General features: G+C 42.1%; 1 protein-coding gene across 1 annotated transcript; it reads right to left on the bottom strand.

Moving 5' to 3' along the window:
- Window positions 1-2926: 2926 nt before the first annotated feature.
- On the bottom strand, window positions 2927-24114 carry LOC143707651 (vacuolar protein sorting-associated protein 52 homolog). The gene is made up of 7 exons (XM_077200034.1): window positions 23869-24114; window positions 17940-18035; window positions 17754-17861; window positions 11669-11734; window positions 11444-11555; window positions 4504-4622; window positions 2927-4406 (listed from the first exon to the last, which is right to left on the bottom strand). The coding sequence occupies exons 1-7, from the start codon at window positions 24022-24024 to the stop codon at window positions 4260-4262; spliced, it is 804 nt and encodes a 267-aa protein (XP_077056149.1). The 5' UTR covers window positions 24025-24114; the 3' UTR covers window positions 2927-4259.
- Between the last annotated feature and the right edge of the window lie 1127 nt (window positions 24115-25241).

The following is a 25241-nucleotide window of genomic DNA, read 5'->3' as shown; positions in this document are numbered from 1 at the left end:
TCTAGAGATCGGGGGGATGGTGACTTGTAGTTGGTGATGTTCCTCAGGCCAGTCCAGACTGATGATGGGTCGTTGGATGAAAACTGGTTTTTAGCTTTTCAGAGTAGTTCCTTTTAGCAACTCTGATCTCCTTTGTCAGTCTGTTTCTGGCCTGGTTATACAAGATTTTATCCCCACTTCTGTAAGCATCCTCTTTAGCATGACAAATGTGTTTGAGTTTACCAGTAAACCATGGTTTATCATTAGTGAATGATAAGAATGTCCTTGTAGGAATGCATGTATCCCCACAGAAACTTATATATGATGTTACAGTATCTGTGAGCTCATCCAGATCAGTGGTAGCAGCTTCAAAAACAGTCCAATCAGTACACTCGAAGCAGGCCAGTAGATTCTGCTCTGCTTCATTAGTCCATCTTTTAACAGTCCTTATCACAGGTTTAGCTGATTTCAGTTTTTGCCTGTAAGTCGGAATAAGATGAACCAAACAGTGATCAGAGAGCCCTAAAGCTGCCCGTGAGACTGAGTGATACGCATTCCTTATTGTGGTGTAACAGTGGTCCAGTATATTACTGTCTCTTGTGGGACATGTAACGTGCTGTCTGTATTTTGGTAGTTCACGGGAAAGATTTGCTTTGTTAAAATCCCCAAGAATTATTAGAAGAGAGTCTGGGTGTCTTTGTTCCGTTTCAGCTATTTGTTCAGCCAGCTGTTGTAGCGCCACACTCACGCACGCATCTGGAGGGATGTAAACATTCACAAGAATGAAAGAGGAAAACTCCCATGGTGAGTAGAAAGGTTTGCAATTAATGAAATGGGTCTCTAAGTTAGGAGAGCATATCTTGTTCAGTGTTGTTATATCTGAACACCAATTTTCGTTGTAGAAACACAATCCTCCACCTCTCGTTTTCCCCATTAGCTCCGCGATGCAATCCACTAGGAACAGCTGGAAGCCCGGCAGATGTATTGCGCTGTCCCGTATGGCTTCACTCAGCCAGGTTTCAGTGAAGCACAGAGCAGCAGAGTTAGAAAAATCCTTGTTAATGCGGGTGAGGAGAAGTAGTTCGTCCATTTTGTTGGACCATTTTGCAGGCCGCGCTCGCGGAGTTTAACCAGCGTGCCGGCTCGCTTTCCTCGTTTGCGTCTGACCGCGCGTTTGAACAACACCGCTGCCCCTCCGACGAGAATGTCCAGCAAAACGTCTGAATAATCAAAAACTGTACAGAAGTTTTCTGGTGTGTGTTTCAAAACAAAACAACACAAAAACAACACAATAGCTGGAGAGCGACACACCGAGGCAGCCATCTGCGGCGCCATCTTGGATATAAAACAAAAATAAAAAAAAGGTGTTGTAAGGTGTATCATCATAAAATACATTTTTGGATTGGAGATACAATTGGATTTTATTGATTTATTTTCATTAGAAATGCAAGACATAACCCAACACATACCAATATAACCAACATAATACACGCAGTAAATAAAATGGTGCTGTATATGAAAAGGGTCAACATCAAGACTACATGAATAGACTATAAATGAGCAATAAATGGTTAAAGGGACAATGTGTAGTTTTTTAGGTATTTTATTATCTAAAATCAATATTTTATTCATAAATATGTCCTCAATGGTGTACAAATACCTCTGCCAATTATCTGACTTATCCTCTTAAATGATTTATATCTTTATATACATGTGACGGGTAGGTCCACGGAGGCTTCCATGTAGTTCCGCCATCTTGAAAAACTATAATAGCAGAGAGGGTCAAAAAGTACCAGACCAACGCATTTCCACAACGCGTTTTCGTTCAGAACCAGCGTCACGTAACTGAAAGCAGCAGAAACGGAGGAGCAGAGCAGTGAGAGGCGCTTGTCACTGCCCCGCAAGTTTAAAAGGGTGCATTGCACTGCTATTCATACTGTAACATTCGTTTGTTCGTTGTGTCAAGTTGCAGTTTGTTTGAAATAACAAACCTGTTCACCCGAAGGAAAACTCAACGAAGTGCTATTAGCTACATGGACTGCTCTCACTGCTACCATCAGGCAGGCGGTACCGCAGCATCAGGACACACACCAGTCGACTCCATGACAGCTTCTTCCCACAAGCAATTAGATTTCTAAACTCTTGATCCCTCATGATCAATAACCATAAACAGTCTAACGGTCAACACACCACAACATAACCTACTGCATATTACAATATATATATATATATATATATATATATATAAATTAATTTTTTTACTTTTATATATTCACCTTACGTGTATCTATTGCATGTATACATACCTCTTTTTGTATTTTTTGTATATTGTTGTATATTGTAAATTGTTGTATATTGTATAGTGTATATTGTATATTATTTATTGTTCTGTTAGTGTGTATGGTACTGTGAGTAATTGTGCACACATTAGATGTGTAATCTATGTAAATCTGATGTTTGCTGTAATTGTTTACGTCACATCGTGTCATACTGCTATGTTGCTCGGAACTGCACCTAAGAATTTCACCCACTGTTGCACTTGTGTATATGGTTGTGTGACAATAAAAGGATTTGATTTTGATTTGATTTGAGAAGACATCCTGTCATAGCTTTTTGGTACATACCAGCTACCGTAGATGCAACACATATTTGCTGGAGAGCACAATTAGTTTGAATGCAAAACACAATTTCACCGCTAGATGGGAGAAATTCCTACACAATGTCCCTTTAAGGCAGAATGGATTTAGTTTCATAGCTAAATACCAATATGTAAGAGGCTAATTGCATTCTAAAACAATTAAAAAAAAATTCTTTAGTAAAGTCCAATGTAGCTTCTACCTCATTGGCATCATAAAAACAAAACAAAAAAATAGTGTAGCCAACTTGTGTAGCCTTGTTTTTTACACCCGCTTTAACAGATTGAGAAAAAGATGGAAACATTTTCAGAGACTTTTGATTTAATATCTTTTATTTTGAGACATGGAATGCTTTTATTTGTCAATAAAACAGTGCATAGGCCTACATAAAGAACTTTTCAGAGAAAACAAAAATACATTTTTAGATCTGTTGTCAGGCCAAAAATGCATTTAAATAAACAAAGAAGGAAATCAAAGCAAACTTGGGTTAGTTCACCCAAAAATGAAAATTCTGTCATCATTTACTCACCCTCATGTCATTCCAAACCCGCAAGACTTTCGTTCATCTTCGGAACACAAACGAAGATATTTTTTAATGAATTGTCCCTCCATTGACAGCTACTTAACGCTTCAAAAAGTTCATAAAAACATTGTAAAAAATAATCCATATAAATTGAGTGGTTTAGTCCTAATTTTCTGAAGAGAGACAATTGCTTTTTACGCTGAACAGATTGAATCTAGGCTTTTATTCACATGTAAACATTAATCAACGCACTCATCAGTTATGGTAAAGCATGTCACTTGACGTGCGAGAACCAATGAGGTTCACTCTCGTGTGTTTCACAGCACGTTTGAGCTTCCGCAAGAGGTTTGAGCTTCTCGTGCATCAAGCAGGTTCGGATGAATAAAAGTCTCTTAAGAAAATTTGGACTAAACCGCACAATTCATATGGAATAGTTTTACAATCTATTTATGTACTTTTTGAAGCTTCAAAATGGTAGTTGCATAGGTGTGAATGCAGGGACAGAAAACATTCAGATTTCATTCAAATATCTTCATCTGTGTTCCGAAAAAGAACAAAAGTCTTACGGGTTTGGAACAACAGGGCGAGTAAATGATGACAGAATATACATTTTTTGGGTGAATTATCCCTTAAAAATAAGACTGACAGAGTAATTAGATTAGTGCTCAATATATTAGATACTTGTTGATATAAATCACAATCTACTGAAAATCAGCCTTTAAAAGTCCTGTTCAGGCTTCAGCTCTAAACTGCAAAATATCAGACTTTTAATATTTCTGTCTTGTTTTCCAGAAAATCTAAACATCTTTAGGACAAGATATATTTACCTGATTAGGAAAAAAGTTTTAGATTGTAAAATTGTTTGCAGTTGTTGTTTTGCTGTTAAAAAGTTGACAGAACTTCTGCCAGTGACAGAAGACAAATTACACTGACCATACAATATAGATTTTCTGAAAATTAGTCTTCAGTTTTACACAATTTTGTTTATCAGGAAAATATATCTTGTTTTATGAATGTGTACGTTCCTAGATACTCCCAAAGAATGATTTTTTGCAGTGTGACTACAGCAAATATTTCCTGACATTCTTGGCCAAATAAGTGCTGATAATTCATGCACATGTTCAAAAGTTTGGTTTGTGTTTCTTGACTTCAACCATCAGATGATGGAGGTTTATCAGCTCAGAGCGCACCGCCAGACTGCGGAGTGTTGGCTGGGAGAGGACCTTATGGAAACCATGATAGTACTGGATGAGCTGGGTCAGTGCTCCCTAGTGTGCACAACCAGACAAAAATTCATAACATTTAAATGCATAAAAACTTAATTGGAACACAAATGGTCCCAAGATTTGTATCATAAGGTTGTACCTGAATTATGCTGGTTCCGTTTTTAAAATTGGTGAAGGAACGCATCACATCCTGACTCAGGGCCTCCACAGACTGCTTCCATGTGCTGGAGAAGCCCCGCACCAACTGTGTGATACGAGCTGACAAACAGATATAGGCAGACAGATTCTTAAAAAGATGCAGATTCCAGGGATTCACCCAGAACTCTGTGGGTGTTTCTAGGAGCATCCTTTGATTGAAACGTAATATGATGAATAAGTTTGGGGACAAGATGATTTTTAAGTTTTTAAAATAAGTCTATTCACCAACGCAGCATTTATTTGATCAAAAATATAGTAAAAACGTACTCTATTTCGTACGTAACCTCGGTTCTCTCTAGAAGAGGGAACGAGTATTGCGTAAGTTGCTTACGCTACGGGTAAAGTCATCTTTTCTCGAGATATGAAGCCAAAAAAATGATCCTTAATTTTGTATTTATTGTCAACGCAGTGCAGCAGCTAGCAGACCTAGAGCAGGCTGTCTAGCATGCTCATTGGCTGCCCTGCGGCTATTGCAGCAGCCTACCACTGAGCCCGCCGTGGGCGCCAAGCATCCACTTCATGAGTCCCAGGGAATCCCGGGGAACATAGATAAGTGGGAATCAGGCGGCCAGCAACGCGGGCCGGCACATGTACATAAGCACCCATAGGGAATACAGAGCGGCGTTGCGGGTCTATATAAAGCATATCAACCCATATAGTGCAGCTAAACCAGGAGAGCTTAGTCACGTGAGAGTAGTCTGCGCACGATCAGATCTGGGCAGAACGTACATCCCACTCATACTGCCAGAAATCTAGCCAGCAAGGCGGGAACTTCCAGGTTATAAAACCTAACAAATGTGGACGGGGAGGTCCAGCCTGCCGCCTCACAAATGTGATGAATGGAAATCCCGCTGGACCAAGCCCACGACAAGGCCACGGCCCTAGTGGAATGAGCCCTGATGCCCAAAGGGCATTGCAGACCTTTAGAAACATAAGCATTTGCTATAGCGTCCACTATCCATCTGGACAGACTCTGTTTCGAGGCGGCGAGACCCTTGGTGCGCCCACCAAACGAAACAAAGAGCTGCTCTGAGCGCCTGAAGGGGGCGGAGCACGTAATGTAAGCCCTCAGCGCCCTGACAGGGCAGAGGAGATTAACATCGCTCTCACTATCGGATGCTGGCAGAACCGATAGAGAAATTACCTGTGTTCTGAAGAGAGTGGCAATCACCTTAAGAACATAGCCATGTCTTGGCTTGAGGATGACTTTGGAGTCATTTGGTCCAAATTCAAGACACGCAGCGCTAATGGATAGCGCGTGTAAATCCCCCACACGTTTAACTGATGACAGAGCTGTCAGAGCTTGTTTTGAGCAAGAGGTACTTTAGGTCCATGGAATCTAGCGGTTCAAAGGGGTATGCTTTCAGGGCCTCTAGGACCAAAGAAAGATCCCATATAGGAACCGACGGGGGTCGCGGGGGATTCATCCTCCTGGCTCCTCTAAGGAAGCGGGGCGGGGAACCAGCTCGTTCCTTCCTATTGACTGGCCGTGCGTTGACTCAGCGAACGTTGCAACGGCCGCCAAATATACTTTAAGCGTGGAGTGGGACCTGCCCCTGTCCAACAGCTCTTGAAGGTAGCTAAGCAACCGCGATACCCCACGTTCGTAGGTCCAGATTTCTGTCGGCACACCATTTGGAGAACACAGACCATTTAGACGCGTAGAGCCGTCCTGAGAGGGAGCTCTGGACTGCTCAATCATGTTCATAACCCCTTCTGGTAAGACAACGGGCATCCGTTGATTAAACATACGTGAAGAGACCAGCGCTCTGGATGAGGATGCCAGATTGAGCCGCGGGCTTGAGAGAGGAGATCTCTCCTCACTGGAATCGGCAAAGAGGCTGCGCGTGACAGCCGCGTCAGCTCCGGGAACCAGATTTGGTTCTCCCATCGCGGGGCTATAAGGATCACCGAGTGGTGCGTTTCCCTGGTTCTCTTGATTACCTGTGCCAACAGTGAGACCGGAGGGAAAGCATAAAGTGGGTGGCTGGGCCAGATTTGGGCCAGCGCGTCCTCGTTCTTCGAAGAGAACATTGGGCAGTGAGTGTTGTCTTTTGACGCAAACCGTTCGACTTCCTCTTTGCCGAAAAGGCGCCATAGCAACTGGACTGTCTGGGGGTGCAGGGACCATTCCCCTGGGGGAACGTTGTCCCTGGACAGTTTGTCTGGGCCGTCGTTCAGGTGGCCTGGCACATGCGCAGCTCTCTGCGAGCACAGAAAGTGCTGAGACCATACAAGGAGGTGTTCCGTCAGATCGCAGAGATTCCTGAATCTGACACCGCCCTGACGGTTCACGTATGACACCACAGAAATGTTGTCCGAGCGGACTAGAACGTGTTGGTCTCGGGAGAAAGTGCTTCAGCACGTTCTCGACCGCTGTCATCTCCAGACAGTTTATGTGAAGGCATTTCTCTTGGTCTGACCACAAGCCAAAGACCGGTATGCCCTCGAAGAGAGCACCCCAACCTAGGTTGGAGGCATCCGTCGAGATTACCTTTCGGTATGCAACGGCTCCCATCGTCACCCCCCGCTGGTACCAGTCGACCGCTAACCAGGGCTGCAGAGCTGAAACGCAGCTCTGAGTCACTCTGATTCGTCTGCAGCCGAAAGCCCAAGCTTGGTGAGGCACCCGAGCATTCAACCAGCGTTGTAGCGGGCGCATGCGCAGTAGGCCCAGCTGAAGCACTGCTGCAGCTGATGCCATTCAGCTTAGCGTTCTCTGCAATGTTTTCAAAGAAGCGATGCGGCCCTTCTGGAAAGATGTGGCCAGGTGTCGAACACGGCGGGCGCGCTGTGTCAATAAACAGGCCGTCATAGCCACAGAGTCAAGTTCTATCCCCAGAAAGGAAACTGAGTGACTGGGCAGTAATGAGCTCTTGGTCCAGTTGACCGTGAGACCCAGGTTTTCCAGATGGCTGAGGAGCACTGTTCTGTGAGATAAAAGTACTATCTATGACTGTGCCAGAATCAGCCAATCGTCCAAATAGTTCAGAATCCGCATGCCCTGAATTCTCAGGGGGGCGAGAGCCGTGTCCATGCACTTCGTAAATGTACGGGGAGCTAAAGACAGGCCGAACGGGAGGACGGTGTATTGATATACCTGACCGTCGAAGGTGAATCTCAAGAATGGCCTGTGACGGGGTATTATCTGAATCTGAAAGTGAGCATCTTTCAGATCGAGAGAGATAAACCAGTACCTCAGGCGAATTTGCGCGAGAATTTGTCCGGTCGTGAGCGCTTTCAGCGGTCTTCTCATGAGAGCTTTGTTCAAATATCTCAGATCTAAGATAGGTCTGAGAGCTCCGTACTTCTTGGGTACGAGAAAATAGCGGCTGTAACAGCCTGACTCGCTCAGAGAAGGAGGTACCGGTTCTATGGCCCCTTTGCACAGCAGTTTGGCTATTTTTGCGCGGAGTAGATGCGCTACTTTCGCTTTCACTTTCACCGCGGTCCGTGCTTGAAAGCGCGGAGGGCGGCGAGTGAGTTGTAGCGAAAAGCCTTGTCTTATTGTGCTCAGCACCCAGTCTGGCGAGGTGTTTGTTAGTAAGCCTGAACCCTCGTGAGCGGGCACATAACTTACATTCATAACCTGACCGATAAGAGGCTGTTTTGGCTGTGTGACAGAGCGGGCAGAGAGTAGGCGTGGGCACATAGTTGTGGGCACATTTCCTACATCTAACACCCGAGCGGCATTTGCCCACTTCATGAGAGCAGGCTCTGTGAGAGTGAGAGACACGGCGGCTCGCTGACAGCGATGGCTTGCTGTTTCACCTGTGACGTCCCGATTACTTTGAACGGGAAACGTTTTGTGATAACTTTGTGATGCGCGAGCAGCGCCGGGGGCGAATTGTTTATTAGTAAGCATGAGCGCTCGTGAGCGGGCACGTAACTTACATTGATAGCTAGGGCAGAATGGCCTCCGGGTTCCGATCGCCGCACTTCGTGGGCTCAAAAAACTGAACCGGAGGCATGGGCGCAGAGCGCACGCCCTTGGTACTTGAATACGGCGGCTCGCTGACAGTAATGGCTGGCTGCTTCACATGTGACGTCCCGATTGCTTCGAACGGGGAACGTTTCGTCATAACTTTGTGCTGCGCGAGCAGCGCCGGGGGCTAATTGTTTATTAGTAAGCGGGCACGAAGCTTACATTCATAGCTATGGGCAGAATCGCCTCCGGGTTCCGAATCGCCACACTTCGTGGGCTCGAAGTGCCCACACACACCGCCCTCAATGTGTATGATGCATCACCCACCTCTGTAGACATAGCTCCGCACGATAAAGTTGGCCGGCTCCGATAATAACAAATGCACATGAGCAGCGGTAGAAAGGGGGAGGAGGGTGCCGCAAGTGAGTTTTTTTACGACATTGTTGTGAAATACACGCCTCACAGATGTAGGGGGAGCTCGTTGAGAAAACATGCGACAACAAAAGTGAAAATCAGCGAAGAAATAGCTAGAGTTGCCGAGTGCCTCTTTAAGGCAGAATTTGCTGTGATATTTGACTGAAGCCACAAGCCAGGGTAGCAATATATGCACTATACTGTACCATGAAAATCAGAATGTGGCATTGACAATCAGAACAGTAGCCATTGACTACCATAGTATTATTTTCCTACTATAGAAGTCAATGGCTACCGTCAACTGTCTGATTACCAACTTTCTTTAAAATATCTTCTTTTGTGTACAACAGAAAAAAGAAACTCATACAGGTTTGGAACAACATGAGCGTGAGTAAGTGATGACAGTATTTTCATTTTTGGGGGAACCTTCCCTTTAATCTCTTTCAAAACAACAAGAACAAAAATCTTGCTGACCCCAAACATTCTACTTGTAGTGTTAGTTTTGAACAGTGCTGGTGAAGCTACTTTGAAACCATAATGATGAGATGATTTAATTAGTGGTGAGGTTATGACATAATTCTTTGTTATTTATCTGACAACATTAAAAATCATTTGAAAAAAAAAACATACAACATAGAAAAAATCAACAATTTATACTAAGGAGTAAAAAACATTTGTATTTTGCAAATATATTTAAAAAATAAATAAAATAAAGGTGACAATTGTGTTTAATGATGATGGTGATGCAGATATTACACACCTTAGCTTTAAAAAAAGGGTCTGATGCAGCAAACTCAGTTTTAACTCTTTTTTCAAAAAAAAAAAGATAATTTCTAGATCTTTTAAAATGAGTCCCCTTTCGAATAGGAACTCTACACTGCTTCTTGGATGGTTGCTATGGGGACACCATCAGCGTATCCAATGTGTGAAGCACATGTGAAAACACTCCAATCTGATTGGTTGGCGAAAGTCCATGATGTCATTAGTGGGAGCGCCCAGAAGTATGAGAGGGCATCGTAGCACACTTCATCAGCTTGTCATTGCAGATTGTCTTTAGTAACTGTTTGTTTTGTTAGCGTGTGGTGAAGGCAGGATCATGGAAAATTCTAGCAAGCATTTTAGGAAGTTTGTACCTCCATGTCCCAGGTGTTTGACACTTGAAGACACACACGACCTGTGCCTTTACTGCTTTGGAGAGGAACATGCGCATTCAGTGCTTGAGGGTTCTGAATGCACTCATTGCGATTAATTCACAATGAGAAAGCTTTGTTCACATTTTTCCCTATTCTTAAGGGATGTGGGACAAGTGTCTGCGCTCCATGGCTTAGGCCCCGCTGTTGTCGGAGCAAAGCTTCAGTTTTGAAGATCGCAGGTCGAGCTCAGAGGATGTGATGTCTCTTGACATCCAGTCGAGGGGAAGCGGATGTGGTTAAAGAAGGTGAGGAATGTGTATGGATTCTTCTCAACTTGCCAGCCCAGCATATGGGGAATTGCTGGATGTCATGGCCCGTGCCACAGCCAGATTGGATCTGGCTTGGGGGCATTAGTGTTAGGCTGGATGAGTGCTTCCTGTTAGGCCATGATCTCCTGTCCCCCATGAGTCTTCCATTCCTTCCCCACCTCCACTCTGAAGTGGAGAAGTTGTGGAAGAAGCCATATTCAGCCCAGATTTAACCGTTTCATCATTCTATAATAAATGATGACAATTTGTAGATTGAAAATCCTTTTAACTGTATCGTTGCGCACAGTGTTTCTCCTGTTTGTCAGTGCTGTTTCATCTGGCTTTAAACTAGTTTAAATCACAGAGACATTTGTATTCTTCGCTGAATTCAAAAGCTTCTCACTGGATCTCACAGCGCTGTTTAGTGGTCGAGTGAGTGAGACCAATCAGCAAGTACAAGCATCTGCTCTAGTAAGCTCGCGCTGCCCTGCCGTTTCAACTTTGGGTCGAGTGGATAAATGATTTGTGAGGCAGGCATCCCCGCAGCATTGTGGAGTGGGTATTTTGTTCCCCATAGCGTCCACCCAAGATGCAGTTTAGAGTTCCTATTCTAAAGGGAAAATCTCAGGTTACTACATTAAATGTGATTCCATCACTGTTACTTCCCATAGATACACAGAAGAAGTTCAACTTAAACAAAAGCTGGATGTAGGCTTTATTAGTTTATTGCCAAATAGACTACAGCGCTTCACAGCTGTTACATATCGCATTATTGATTGGTCCTGGTAAACTACTTCACTAAAACACTCCCACGTGGTATTTTTCTTTCCTTCCTTTTGTTTAGTTTGTAATTCTCCTTTCTGAAATTTCTCTAGGATCTGTTTTGCTTTCATTGGATGGACAAAAATGATGAGAATCTAAAAAATATTTCAACTTGTGTTCCGAAGAAAAATAAAGGGCTTATGGGTTTAGAACAACATAAGAGTGAGTAAATAATGAAGGAATTTTTGGGTGATGAAGAAATCGCATAATTAAAGATGAAAAATTAAAGCAGTACGATATAAACCTTAACAGTGAAAACAAAGCATCTCTAGCACTGACCTTCATCATTTTTGAGTTTGTCAAGTTGCCCTTTCTCTATTAGTCCCTCGCTCTCCTTCACAAATGCAATCATCCCTCCAAACGGAGATGAAAGAATCTCCTCTATAAACTCCTGTAAAATTACATATCAACAAACAATGGTTACTCACATGACAATAAGGAAAGCAATGTCCTACTTCAAGACAGTTGTCAGTCTGAACCGGTACTTAGTATCCCAGAATGTACCTGTGTTCTAGCCAGCAGGAGCTGCTGAAAGCCCTCAACCTCTTTACTGTCATCAGCTGCTCTCTCCTTTATAACACACACAAAACATATCATCATGATCCATTATGGTACAGTCTTAACAGTTAATAAATGGACTGCGGTGTGCAGTATTTCAGATAAATGTATTTAAAATGCGTATTTGAAACACAAAATGCTATTTTGTATTTTAACCCTTGTGCATCAATTAAAAAAAGTTACACATAGGTACATAGAGGACAAAAATGTCCGTATCCAAAAACTGTCATAAAAATATTATAGATTTATATTTTTTTCCACTTTCACTGACATCATTTTTTTAACCAGCATCAGCTTTAATCATAATGACCAAACATTCATTAATTTTCAGAATTTTAACCCTTAAAATGTGGGTTTGTTTACATAATGCCACTGTTGTTTTTTTATGAAAAAAAGAAAAATAGTAATTATTTTCAATTTACTAAATGCTAAGCAGAATTTTTTTTCTTTGATTATTACAGCCTTGGATATGTCAATCATTAAAAACAACATTATTTTTGATGCATTAATATTTTTTATGCAGTATCAGATTTAAAAAAAAGCTACCACTCAGGCCCATAAAGGACAAAAATGTCCATGTCAAAAAAGTGTCATAAAAATATTATAGATTAATATTTTTTTACACTTTCACTGACTTAGATTTTTTACTAGCATCAGTTCTAATCATAATTACCAAACAGTCATTAATTTTCAGAATTTTAACCCTTTTAACGTCGGTTTCTTTACATAATGCCACTGTTGATGTTTATAAAAATTAGAATAATAATAATAATTTTCTATATACTAAATTCTAAGCAGGATTTTTTTTCTTTAAATATTACAGCCTTGGATATGTTAATAATTAACAACAATATTAATTTTGATGCAATCATATTTTTTATGCAGTATCAGATAAAAAACAAAACTACCACTCAGGCCCATAAAGGACAAAAATGTCCATGTCAAAAAAGTGTCATAAAAATATTATAGATTAATATTTTTTTACACTTTCACTGGTTTAGATTTTTTACTAGCATCAGTTCTAATCATAATTACCAAACAGTCATTAATTTTCAGAATTTTAACCCTTTAAACGTCGGTTTCTTTACATAATGCCACTGTTGAGGTTTATAAAAATTAGAATAATAATAATAATTTTCTATATACTAAATTCTAAGCAGGATTTTTTTTCTTTAAATATTACAGCCTTGGATATGTCAATAATTAACAACAATATTAATTTTGATGCAATCATATTTTTTATGCAGTATCAGATAAAAAACAAAACTACCACTCAGGCCCATAAAGGACAAAAATGTCCATGTCAAAAAAGTGTCATAAAAATATTATAGATTAATATTTTTTTACACTTTCACTGGCTTAGATTTTTTACTAGCATCAGTTCTAATCATAATTACCAAACAGTCATTAATTTTCAGAATTTTAACCCTTTAAACGTCGGCTTCTTTACATAATGCCACTGTTGATGTTTATAAAAATTAGAATAATAATAATAATTTTCTATATACTAAATTCTAAGCAGGATTTTTTTTCTTTAAATATTACAGCCTTGAATATGTCAATAATTAACAGCAATATTAATTTTGATGCAATCATATTTTTTATGCAGTATCAGATAAAAAACAAAACTACCACTCAGGCCCATAAAGGACAAAAATGTCCATGTCAAAAAAGTGTCATAAAAATATTATAGATTAATATTTTTTTACACTTTCACTGGCTTAGATTTTTTACTAGCATCAGTTCTAATCATAATTACCAAACAGTCATTAATTTTCAGAATTTTAACCCTTTAAACGTCGGCTTCTTTACATAATGCCACTGTTGATGTTTATAAAAATTAGAATAATAATAATAATTTTCTATATACTAAATTCTAAGCAGGATTTTTTTTCTTTAAATATTACAGCCTTGGATATGTCAATAATTAACAACAATATTAATTTTGATGCAATCATATTTTTTATGCAGTATCAGATAAAAAACAAAACTACCACTCAGGCCCATAAAGGACACAAATGTCCATGTCAAAAAAGTGTCATAAAAATATTATAGATAAATATTTTTTTCCACTTTCACTGACTTAGATTTTTTACTAGCATCAGTTCTAATCATAATGACCAAACAGTCATTAATTTTCAGAATTTTAACCCTTTAAACGCTGGTTTCTTTACATAATGCCACTTGTTTTTTTTATAAAAATTATAATAATAATAAAAATATTCCATATACTAAATGCTAAGCAGATTTTTTTTTTCTTTAAATATTACAACCTTGGATATGTTATAGGTTTGGCTGTGAGAGCACTTGTGTCAACGAAAATCTTCCAGACAAAACAATCACCATTTTCTCGAGGTGAAAACAAAAACAATGTGTTGTGGAGCTTCTAAACTTCTACATCAAAGTCAAGCTCACCTTTTATCTTTGTAAAAAAACAATAACAAATGAAAAGGTGCAAGCAAGTAATAAGAAATGTGTTTGAATGAAAAAAATCCTCAAAGCTCAGTAACTTTTTGACCTTTTCAGTTTTCACATGGCAGGATCTGTGACTCTGCCAAGGGTATGACTCATTTACATGTGGTGGGATTTGTGATTTCCAGTACAATATAATTTCTTTCTTTCAAACTTAAAGAAAGAAAACCCACACACACACCTAAAACTTTCAGTACACACATACAAATCACACTCTGACATCCATACCAACACACCCACACAATTATAGCTTCATAATTTATCTAATTGGCTCTATAATATGCATAAGCCGAAAACAGCAGAAAACAACAATAAAGTGATCATTTGCTTTATATGCCAAACCTGAAAAAATGGCACAATCTGATAAAAAATAGTAAAAATGTAAATTTTGAAGCCTTGCCAACAGAATGAAAGCCTGTTAAGAAAGATTGCATCATTTTATAGTTGAATGGCACTGGGATTAAAAATCGCAGTTTTAATGGGTTTCAATGGGGACATTTTTGTCCAAAAGGCGCTGAGTGGGAGTATTTTTTGTACCTAGTGCAAAATAGATTTTTTAAAGGAAATTAAGGTGAAATATTAAAATTCCAATAAAAATACACACCTGTAGCAAATTTCATGCAGTTAGCATTAACACAGACAAAGTTATCAAAAAAACAAAACTGAAAAGGACAAAAATGTCCATAAGCCTTTTAAAGAAATCTTTTTTTTGTATTTAAATACATTTAAGTTGAATATTTTTGTTTTTGAAAAATACATAATATACTTTATGCTAGTCAAACTCTTTATTAGGCTGCTGATTTCCTGTACCAACTAGTTAGCCAGTCAGTCTTGATAGTTAATTGGTTTCTGGATTTATCAACTAGCAAGTCAAATGTGTTTAAGATTTACTGCTTGCTAGGACTGGGTGATATGACGATATATATTGTGGAATTGATTTAAAAAAAAAAATTATATCGTTTATATATCGCGCAAGCACATCCATGCAGCTTTTAGTGGGCAGGAGTTATTGACACATTAGAGCAATAAAGAAACATGGACGAATGAGTAATAAAGAGTGGGACATGCTTGATGTTAAAAAGAGTTATTAAAAGTGCAATATGCCGCAAAAGAGAACTCTTATTTAGTATTCGCACACTGGCAGGCAGCTTTCTGAGCACAGGTAAATGGTGAAATGCGCACAAAAATGTCAAAATCTGAGTATACACATAAACACAGCCGGTTTATGTCTTGAGTGGAGGTAAACAGATGGAAGAATTTGATATGCATCAATATATTTGGTCCGTGCATAAGCTCTTAAAGTGACTAATATTCTGCTGCTGTCTGTGTCCTTAATCAAACAACAACAAAAAAAAGAAAAAGAGAAATTCACACACTGCACTTGACGGAATAACTTTTGTAGCTTTAATAAATAACTCTTTGTTTAATTCATACAGTGAAGACTATGCAGTGTTTTATTTTACTTTATTAAATTTCTGTATTATTTCTTAATTTTGTTAGGTACACCTTCCTGAAAAACTTAGCACTATTTATTTAATGTTTATCTTTGTTCTACTGTATTTATTTGCCCTATTGCTTTCATTTTATTTTATTAGTAACTGTTTACTTGTCAAGTCAAGTCACCTTCATTTATATAGCGCTTTTAACAATATGGACTGTTTCAAAGCAGCTTTACAGTGATAGTAGGAAATTAAAGGGATACTTCACCCAAAAATGAAAATTCTGTCAGTATTTACTGACCCTCATGTTGTTCCAACCTCGTAAGACCTTGGTTCATCTTCGGAACACGAATTAAGATATTTTTGATGAAATCTGAGAGCTGGATCACTCCTCAATAGGCTTCTTCAGGGATTGAAACTTGCCAGCCCCGAAAAGTTATTAAAGACATCGTTAAAATAGTCCAAGTGACTACAGTGGCTCAATCTTAAGTTCATCAAGCGATGAGAATACTTTTTGTGCGCAAAAACAAACAAAAATAACGACTTTATTTCAACTATTCATAAAGCTTCTGTTCATTCGTAAGCTTCTGTTGTTGTACGTCACACGCATCACACACATGACCAGCATCGGCCAATAGTGAGCCTACGTGTGACGTAGCACTACGCAATCACACTACGTTAACTGACTAGAGGCCCACAGAGAAGGAAATGAATAGTTGAAATAAAGTTGTTATTTTTGTTTGTTTTTGCGCACAAAAAGTATTCTCGTCGCTTGATAAACTTAAGATTGAGCCACTGTAGTCACTTGGACTATTTTAACAATGTCTTTAATAACTTTTCGGGGCTGGCAAGTTTCAATCCCTGGAGAAGACTATGGAGGAGTGATCCAGCTCTCAGATTTCATCAAAAATATCTTAATTCGTGTTCCGAAGATGAACGAAGGTCTTACGGGGTTGGAACAACATGAGGGTGAGTAAATACTGACAGAAATTTCATTTTTGGGTGAACTATCCCTTTAAAGTAACAGAGATTGTTTTGGCTTTACAGCAGCTCTAGAATAAAGTTATTGTCCAGCTAAAGTTAGTTTTGATTGATTCACTTCCGTCGCAGCGATCATTAGTTATTAACTTAGGGGCTGCTAACACGACACCGTTCTAACAGAAAATTCTGTAATGCGATCCGGCCGCTCATTTGCATAAAACAGTGACTTGGTATCGTAACAACCTTATTTCCAGCCAAAAAACAAAACATGAAATATATTGTTATTGTGAAAATTACTTATAATGTGATATAAGATTTTGGTCATCTAGGCCATTCCTACTCTTTCCTAGATAGCAGGAAATGTTCCCAGTTTTACATGTGATTTATTTAGGCCCTGTCCCACATGGCACACTTCATGTGCACTTGCGGGAATCTGGACTTACAATGGTCGCTACGTGCACATGTCGGTTAATACACAAGAATGTAGGGTGACCCATATCGGCCGCGAAGGGGGCGCTGGGGAGTACCCTTCTGAAACCTAAAATGACAAATGAGACGCTCAGTCTTGAGGACTTGAGTCCACAAGACCGCAAGTGCACATGAAGTGTGCCATTTGGGACAGCGCCAAAGCAGCATTACATCCAAAAGAGTGGACTTGGATGAAGATTACGAAGGGTTAGGGTTCCATTTGGGACAGGGCCTAAGAAATTTTCACCACAAGTAATGGGCTGCAGTGTTACCTGGTCAGATATAAATATAAGTGGTAAAGTGGTACACAGATGACACCTTGAACCCAGTCTTTTTTGAAAATATGGTGGGAGGTAGGTGAAATGAAAACAGTTTCTAAGCAGTTGTACACACCTAAATGTTTTTTGCATTCAGAATAAGTCCAGAAAGATTTCAGCCTAGTACAGATACTTCACTAAATGGTCAATAACACATGTATTTCTTTTGTTTGTGTATTTCAAAATACTGAATTTGTATTTAAATATTATTTTTTCCACACAGTATTTGGTATTTAATTTCGATCCATTTCAACTGAGGTATTTTGCATTATGTATTATATTTGTGTAAATTTTGAAAACATGTTCATGTATTTATGCCCATTTTCTGGCAGTGTGGTATGTGAGTAACCTCACCATGAGCACACTGAGCATCATGTCATAGTTGTTGATGAGGAAGATGAGCTGGTCTCGTCTAGAAGGAAACTCGGCCGCCATTTTCAGCACAAAATTCTCCACCTCAATCTGGAAATCATATTCATGTCAGGTTTCAATATGAGCCACTTCACCTTTCGAGAACAGAGGGGTTTCTGTTCTGCTCACCTGCAGCTGTCCGAGTAGCGTGTTGGTCCTCTCATTGGGAAAGGTTTGATTTATGCTGACAATAGCAGAGGAGAATTCTGCATACCGGCGTGTAATCTACACAAACAAGAAGCAAAAACAGATGATTTATGCCACATAGATGTAAATGTGCATTCATATCATATTGTACATGGAAAGAACACAGCAAATGTAAGTCTCTAAAAATAAAAGTTCCCTTTCAAGGGAACTTCGAGCTGCGTCAAACGCTGCGGGAACGCCCCTGCGTTGTGCGTCATGAAGCACGTATGGAATCAGCCCAATGGAGAGATGAAACGTCATAGGCGGGTGACGTCATCGACCAGGAAACTATAAAGCACCCCAAAAACACAAGCGCATTAGCTTCTGTGCTTTCAGTCGCGCTACATGTGAATCTGTCCCTGTGTGATATTGTCTGTCTTACATACCCTGCACCACACAAACAATTTATCCCTATATATATATATATTGAGAGATTATGGCGGACGAACAGCAGTTTAGAAAGTGTGTTCCTCCCTGCTCGCGTTATTTAACGAGCGGGGATACACATGATCTTTGTGTTGTTTGTTTGGGAGTTCAGCATGCCCAGTTTGCTCTCGAGGGAGCAGACTGTGAGCATTGCGAGCGTTTGCCGTTAAGGACGCTCCGCTCCCGCCGGTCGCTCTTTGAGGAGAGCGGTTCGGTGCGCGCTCCCCGCGGTTCGGGTCCCGCTTCTGCCGAGGCAGAGCGGCGGCGCTTATCGTGGGGATCGCAGATGGATCTCACAGCGGGGTTTGAGACGGGCTCTGCCTTATCTCTCCCTTCACCTGTGAGATCCAGTGCCTCAGTCCCGGGTTCGGAAGCACGCGCTGCGGTTTCTTCCGCTCGGGCTGAGGCACCAATGCTATCCAGTTCTGAGGAACTTGATGTTGTTAGTGTTGAGGGAGATGTGGAGGATTCGCCACCCCACACTCCTGAGAGTGATGAGCTTATGGAGGTGTTAACAAGAGCTGTTGAAAAACTTAATATTGAATGGCCAGTGACTAGACAGGAGTCTGTTTCTAAATCAAAGTTGGATGAGAGATTTTTGCCGTCACGTGTGCAGCCTCCACGCCGGTGCCTGCCGTTTTTCCATGATCTCCACACCGAGGTGTCGAAATCATGGAGAAAACCGGTGTCATATAGAGTGTTTAGTCCCCAGACTTCAACATACGCTAATATTATGGGAGCCAAGGCTCATGGTTATGGTGCGTTGCCTCGTGTGGAAGAGACGCTTGCGAGCCATCTCTCCCCCGAAGCAGCATCATCTTTTAAGGCACCGGCATTACCCACCAAGCCTTTAAGAAACACTTCGGCTTTGGTGGGTAAAGCATATTCGGCAGCAGGTCAGGCTGCGTCATGTCTGCATACTATGTCAATCTTGCAGGCATACCAGGCTGATCTGCTAAGGGACATGAGTGAGAGTGAGGAGGTCAGTACTGACGTAGTTCGCGAACTGCGTCAGGCTGCTGATTTATCCCTGCGTGCCACCAGAGAATCGGCCAAATTAATGGGTCGTTCTATGGCAGCTCTGGTGGCCGCAGAAAGACATTTGTGGTTAAATCAGACTAATATTAAAGAGAGAGAAAAAGCTTTTCTTTTAGATGCTCCTCTTTCTCCCATGGGGTTGTTTGGTGATGCTGTGAATTCAGTTATCGATAAATTCCAAGAAGAAAAGAAACAAACTGCAGCTTTTAAAAAGTTTCTTCCCCTTAAAGTTCATGTCCCTGGGGCTGCTGGGCGGGAGCAGCCCCGGCCGTCTTCGAGCTCATCACATAGAGCGCAGCAGAGGCAGAGTGTCGCGTCTCGTGCTCCCCCTGCTGGACAGTGGGCTCAGCCGCGACACTCTCAGCCGAAGCCTTCTCCCAGTAGAACTGATCTGAGGACAGTTATATTGGCTAAGAAGGCTTCGGCTAAGAAGAAGTCCTGACGCCAAGCCGTTCAGGATGCTGAGGGTGGTCCCCACCGAGGCGGAAAGGTGTTCACCTCTTTTTACGGTGCCCATTCCTCCTCGGTGCCCTCAGGGGCTCGTTCTGCCAACCCCGCCTTTATGCCGGGGCACAGACGATCCCAGCGAGCGCTTTCCCGAGGGACGCTCGCTCCCTCTGAGGAGGGTCTCAGAGCGGTCAGACCAGTTGTTCCCTGCCGGTGCGCCGTTACAGGGCGCTGCGTCTGCTGCTCAAGTTACACCAGAGGCCAGTCTCGAGAGGCTGGTACCCTTAGTAGAATTTCTGGCAGAGTGGAAAAGCCTTCCAAAAATATCTCATTGGGTCCTGCAGACAGTAGAAAAGGGTTATGCTATCCAGTTCAGGTGTCGTCCACCAAAATTCAGAGGGGTTCTGCACACAGTGGTGGGCCCCGAGCAGGCTCTGGTATTGGAACAAGAGGTGAAAACGCTCCTTCAAAAAGAGGCTATAGAACGGGTTCCTCCTCCCAGTTTGGAGTCAGGTTATTACAGCCGATATTTCATCGTTCCAAAGAAGGATGGGGGGTTGCGTCCAATTTTAGACCTGCGCATATTGAATCGCTCGGTAGGGAAGCTAAAATTCAAGATGCTCACTATCAAGCAGATCGTGTCTCAAATCAGGTCCGAGGACTGGTTTGTCACGATAGATCTGAAGGACGCATACTTCCATGTGTCCATCCTTCCACAACACAGGAAGTTCCTGAGGTTCGCCTTCGGGGGCGAGGCGTACCAGTACAGGGTTCTTCCGTTTGGCCTAGCTTTATCTCCCCGCACTTTCACGAAATGCATGGATGCAGCACTAGTGCCTCTGAGGCTTCAGGGCATTCGTATTCTCAATTACATCGACGATTGGTTGATTTTAGCTCAGACCGAGCAGATGGCGGTTCGGCATCGAGATGTCGTCCTCGCTCATATCAGAAAGTTGGGGTTGAGGCTGAACGCAAAGAAAAGTGTATTATCTCCTTCCCAGAAGACCACTTTTCTGGGTGTCGTTTGGGATTCGGTATCGATGCGGGCGCGACTCTCTCCGACCCGCATCGCTTCGATTCTCTCAGCTGTGAAACAAGTGAAGCTAGGCCAGCTACTCACTGTCAAGCAGTTTCAGAGACTGTTGGGTCTGATGGCAGCAGCGTCCAACGTTATACCTTGCGGCCTGTTGTACATGAGACCGCTACAGTGGTGGCTCAGGACCAAGGGATTCTCCCCGAGGGGAAATCCGCTCCGCACGTTCAAAGTCACGCGGCGCTGCCTTCGTGCTCTGGTCATGTGGAGAGAAACTTGGTTCCTATCCAAAGGTCCTGTGCTGGGGGCTCTTTGTCGTCGCATAACGCTAACGACGGATGCTTCCCTCACAGGGTGGGGGGCGGTCATGAGTGGTCGCCCAGCCCAAGGTCTGTGGCAGGATCATCATCTTTCGTGGCACATAAATTGTCTAGAGATGTTGGCTGTGTTTCAGGCTCTGAAACACTTCCTAACAGACCTGAGAGGCCATCATGTGTTAGTTCAATCAGACAACACGTCGGTGGTCTCTTATATAAATCATCAGGGGGGCCTGCGGTCTCGCCGGCTTTACAAGTTGGCCCGTCAGATCCTCCTGTGGTCCCAAGGGAAGCTACTATCTCTGAGAGCAATGTATCTCCCTGGGTATTTGAATGTGGTAGCAGACTCCCTGTCGAGGCAGGGGCCGAGGCCAGGGGAATGGAGACTCCACCCCGAGGTGGTGGAGCTCCTTTGGTTGAGTTTCGGTCGCGCCGAGGTGGACCTATTCGCTTCCAAGGAGACCACTCATTGTCATCGGTGGTTCTCCATCACTCTTCCAGCCCCCCTGGGGTTGGATGCTATGGTGCAGCCGTGGCCGAGGTCACGTCTGTACGCCTTTCCCCCGATTGCTCTGTTACCAGGAGTTCTGGAGAGGGTCCGCCGGGACGGGGTCAGTCTACTACTAGTAGCCCCGTTCTGGCCGGCCCGAGTATGGTTTGCGGACCTGATTTCTCTCCTGGACGGTTCTCCTTTGGAGCTCCCGGTCAGGAGGGATCTACTCTCCCAGGCGGGGGGCACGATACTTCACCCCCGCCCAGAATTGTGGAAACTGTGGGCTTGGCCTCTGAGGGGGCCCAGCTCATAGACTCCGGTCTCTCAACCGAGGTTGTTGAGACCATTCTTAACTCCAGAGCTCCATCCACGAGGAAGCTTTATGCCTTGAAGTGGAAACTTTTCACTTCTTGGTGTGGAGAACACCTGCAGGACCCAGTTAACTGCCCAGTGGGTGCAGTGCTGGAATTCCTGCAGGAGCGCTTCTCCACAGGGTTATCCCCCTCCACACTAAAGGTGTATGTGGCGGCACTAGCTGCTTACCACGTCCCTTTCAGTGGAGTTTCTCTTGGGAGACACCCGCTTATAACTCGTTTCCTCCGTGGCACTTTGAGGCTGAGGCCAGCAGTTCGTACGAGGGTGCCGACTTGGGATCTGGCCATTGTATTAGAAGGTCTTTCCCTAGCTCCTTTTGAACCTATCGAAGAAGTTCCCGAGAAGTTTCTCACTTTTAAGACTATCTTTTTGCTTGCTATCTCTTCACTAAAAAGAATCGGAGATTTGCAGGCTCTGTCGGTTTCACCCTCGTGCCTGGAATTTGCACCTGGCATGGTTAAAGCTTTTCTGCATCCTAGACCAGGTTACGTTCCTAAGGTTCCTACTAATATTGTTAGACCTACGGTTCTGCAGGCTTTCTGTCCTCCTCCATTTATGTCATCGGACCAGGAGAAACTTAATTCACTCTGCCCTGTTAGGGCATTAGACGCTTATGTCCACAGAGCTGCCCTGTGGAGGAAATCAGAACAACTTTTTGTATGTTTCGGGCCACCCAGGAAAGGGTGTCCGGCGTCTAAACAGAGAATGAGCAAGTGGGTGGTTGAGGCTATCTCACTTGCTTATGAGTCGGCTGGCCAGCCTTCACCTTTGGTTGTCCGAGCTCACTCTACCAGGAGTATGGCTGCTTCTAAAGCTCTTTTGTCGGGGGTTTCCCTGAGTGATGTTTGTGATGCGGCTGGATGGTCTTCACCGCATACTTTTATTAAGTTCTATGACCTAGACTTAAGCTCTACCCCTGGGGCACAGGTGCTCTCGTCCTCTGTGCGCTAGTCTCACATGACGGTCATTTGGTCCTATGGCGACGTGGGTATTCGCGTTCCCGCAGCGTTTGACGCAGCTCGAAGTTCCCTTGAAAGGGAACGTCTCGGTTACGTATGTAACCCTAGTTCCCTGATAGGGAACGAGACGCTGCGTCGCTCCGCCATACTCCCGGCACTCCCGTTAGCGCTTCCTTCAAGCCTATCAGAAGCTAATGCGCTTGTGTTTTTGGGGTGCTTTATAGTTTCCTGGTCGATGACGTCACCCGCCTATGACGTTTCATCTCTCCATTGGGCTGATTCCATACGTGCTTCATGACGCACAACGCAGGGGCGTTCCCGCAGCGTTTGACGCAGCGTCTCGTTCCCTATCAGGGAACTAGGGTTACATACGTAACCGAGACGTTTTTCTTTAAAATTGAGCATTGTTATTAAGAGGGAATTGTACACTTTTCAGTGAATACAGCTGAATCATAAATTTTTCCCTCTTTAATCGAATATGTTATCTTCATTCATGGAATGTAAAAGTATAGCTTTGTTACAGTTTTTACTGAGATGTAGTTTCACATATCAATACATTTAATACATGTTTGGTAGGAATAACAATAAAACTGATTAAAATGGAACAATTGTTATTTCATTTTCAAATATAAAGACAACATGAGCATAAATGACCATAATCTTTTAATAATAATTGACGATTGGCTGAGGTCTAGTTGTGAACGTTCAAAATGTTTGCTCTACCAGAAAACCTTTTTTTTTGAGTGTGGTATTTTGGCATGTGTTCGTGTATGAGGCTTCGTACATAGTGTGGTCTGGTGTCCAGTACACCTAGTTTTTGAGGGTCAGTGTTTCGAATGCTCTGGATGTTCATCTCCAAAATAAGCTCAAATCTTGGCCACAACAATTCTAGCACAGCCTCCCAGTACCTGCACAATACAAATACAAAAACAAAAGCCATTTATAAAGATACAGCAACCACAGAAACACAGAAGTATCATGAAACTGGCAAATAATGCAGATGAGCTTGTATGTGGGCGATCTGAGATCTAATTTCCAGATCCCACCACCTTGTTTCTCCTCATAATTTAAAGTAGTGATAAAATGGAAGTGGTGACTGATCTTTCCTTCTGTATTGTGATGTACTGTATATCAGTATATCAGAGTGAAACAGATTATCAAAAAAAAATATTTTAGGATTTTAATAGTGGATGTCGTACTTAAAAATGAGGCAGAACAGAATGTGAACTAGCAGTCAACTGTAATAGAGGGGCAGGGTTTAAATATATTTATTACCTGTTGCTTTAACTTCATTAAACAGTGTTTATTTTGTTATAAATTCTGACGCCAAAGGGAACTTTTGGTGTCTGTATAGTGAAAATGTCTTGACTAAAAGCCAGCAAAAGTCTTGGACATGCAATATTCATAGGACACATATAGGGAGTGAAAGTGTGTTGAAAAAGTGGCCCCTTGTCTCCTCACCAGTGTAACAGATCATTACGCTTTATTTTGCTAATGTTGGAGGCTCTTTCTAGAGAAGTGGCTATGATGGCGATGGCATGCAAAGTGATAGAATATCATAAACCCACCAAATTGCCACTGTTGCCTTTGGGTTGCTTAGTTGAGGTTTAAAAGACACTTAATATTCAGTAATATTATACATTTGGCTACACTGACACTAATGGATGAGAACAAAAACTTGAACTGAATTGAGCTGGATGATGACACCACTGTTTTCTGCAGAGCTGCTGAAATATATACTGTAGCTTGCAACATTGACACGGTTATATAAATAAAGGTGACGAAGTTAAAACATGTTAAAAATTAGATAAAATACAGCTGCATACAGCAATTAATGAGGAGCTAAAAATCAAGGCAGCAATCATCAGACCAACTGCAAAAAGTAAAGACATTTTAGCCCATAAATACAATCACTTGTAATGTGACACAACTGGTTATTAGTTTTGAACAATAGGTGACACTGACATCAAATTGATTTGATGTGGTCAGTGTTGGGTGACAGTTACACATGACAAGTTTTGTGTCAAAATGTTAAATCTTTTCAGAGATACAGCATGAGATGCAGATTGGCATAATGCCATCGGATTTTACGATGCGGTATGCAAAAACAAGTTAGTTTTATGTTATCCTGACTAAAATTTTGTGAAAATCGGACAA

Source organism: Siphateles boraxobius, unplaced genomic scaffold (genome assembly GCF_051911475.1).
Source record: "Siphateles boraxobius isolate OS27281-9 unplaced genomic scaffold, OSU_SipBor_1 417, whole genome shotgun sequence".
NCBI classification, from domain to species: domain Eukaryota; kingdom Metazoa; phylum Chordata; class Actinopteri; order Cypriniformes; family Leuciscidae; genus Siphateles; species Siphateles boraxobius.
Note: the sequence above shows the minus strand (reverse complement) of the source record. Positions and strands in the feature narration are given on the sequence as shown.

What these genes read in the sequence shown, in the direction of transcription:
- LOC143707651 (XM_077200034.1), bottom strand. Translation starts at nt 24,024, where the DNA reads ATGGCTTTTGTTTTTGTATTTGTATTGTGCAGGTACTGGGAGGCTGTG. An exon ending in CAAACTCAAAAATGATGAAG is followed by an intron (nt 4,623 to 11,443) that starts GTCAGTGCTAGA and finishes TCTGTTTGTCAG; the next exon opens with CTCGTATCACACAGTTGGTG. An exon ending in ACGGAACCAGCATAATTCAG is followed by an intron (nt 4,407 to 4,503) that starts GTACAACCTTAT and finishes TGTGCACACTAG; the next exon opens with GGAGCACTGACCCAGCTCAT.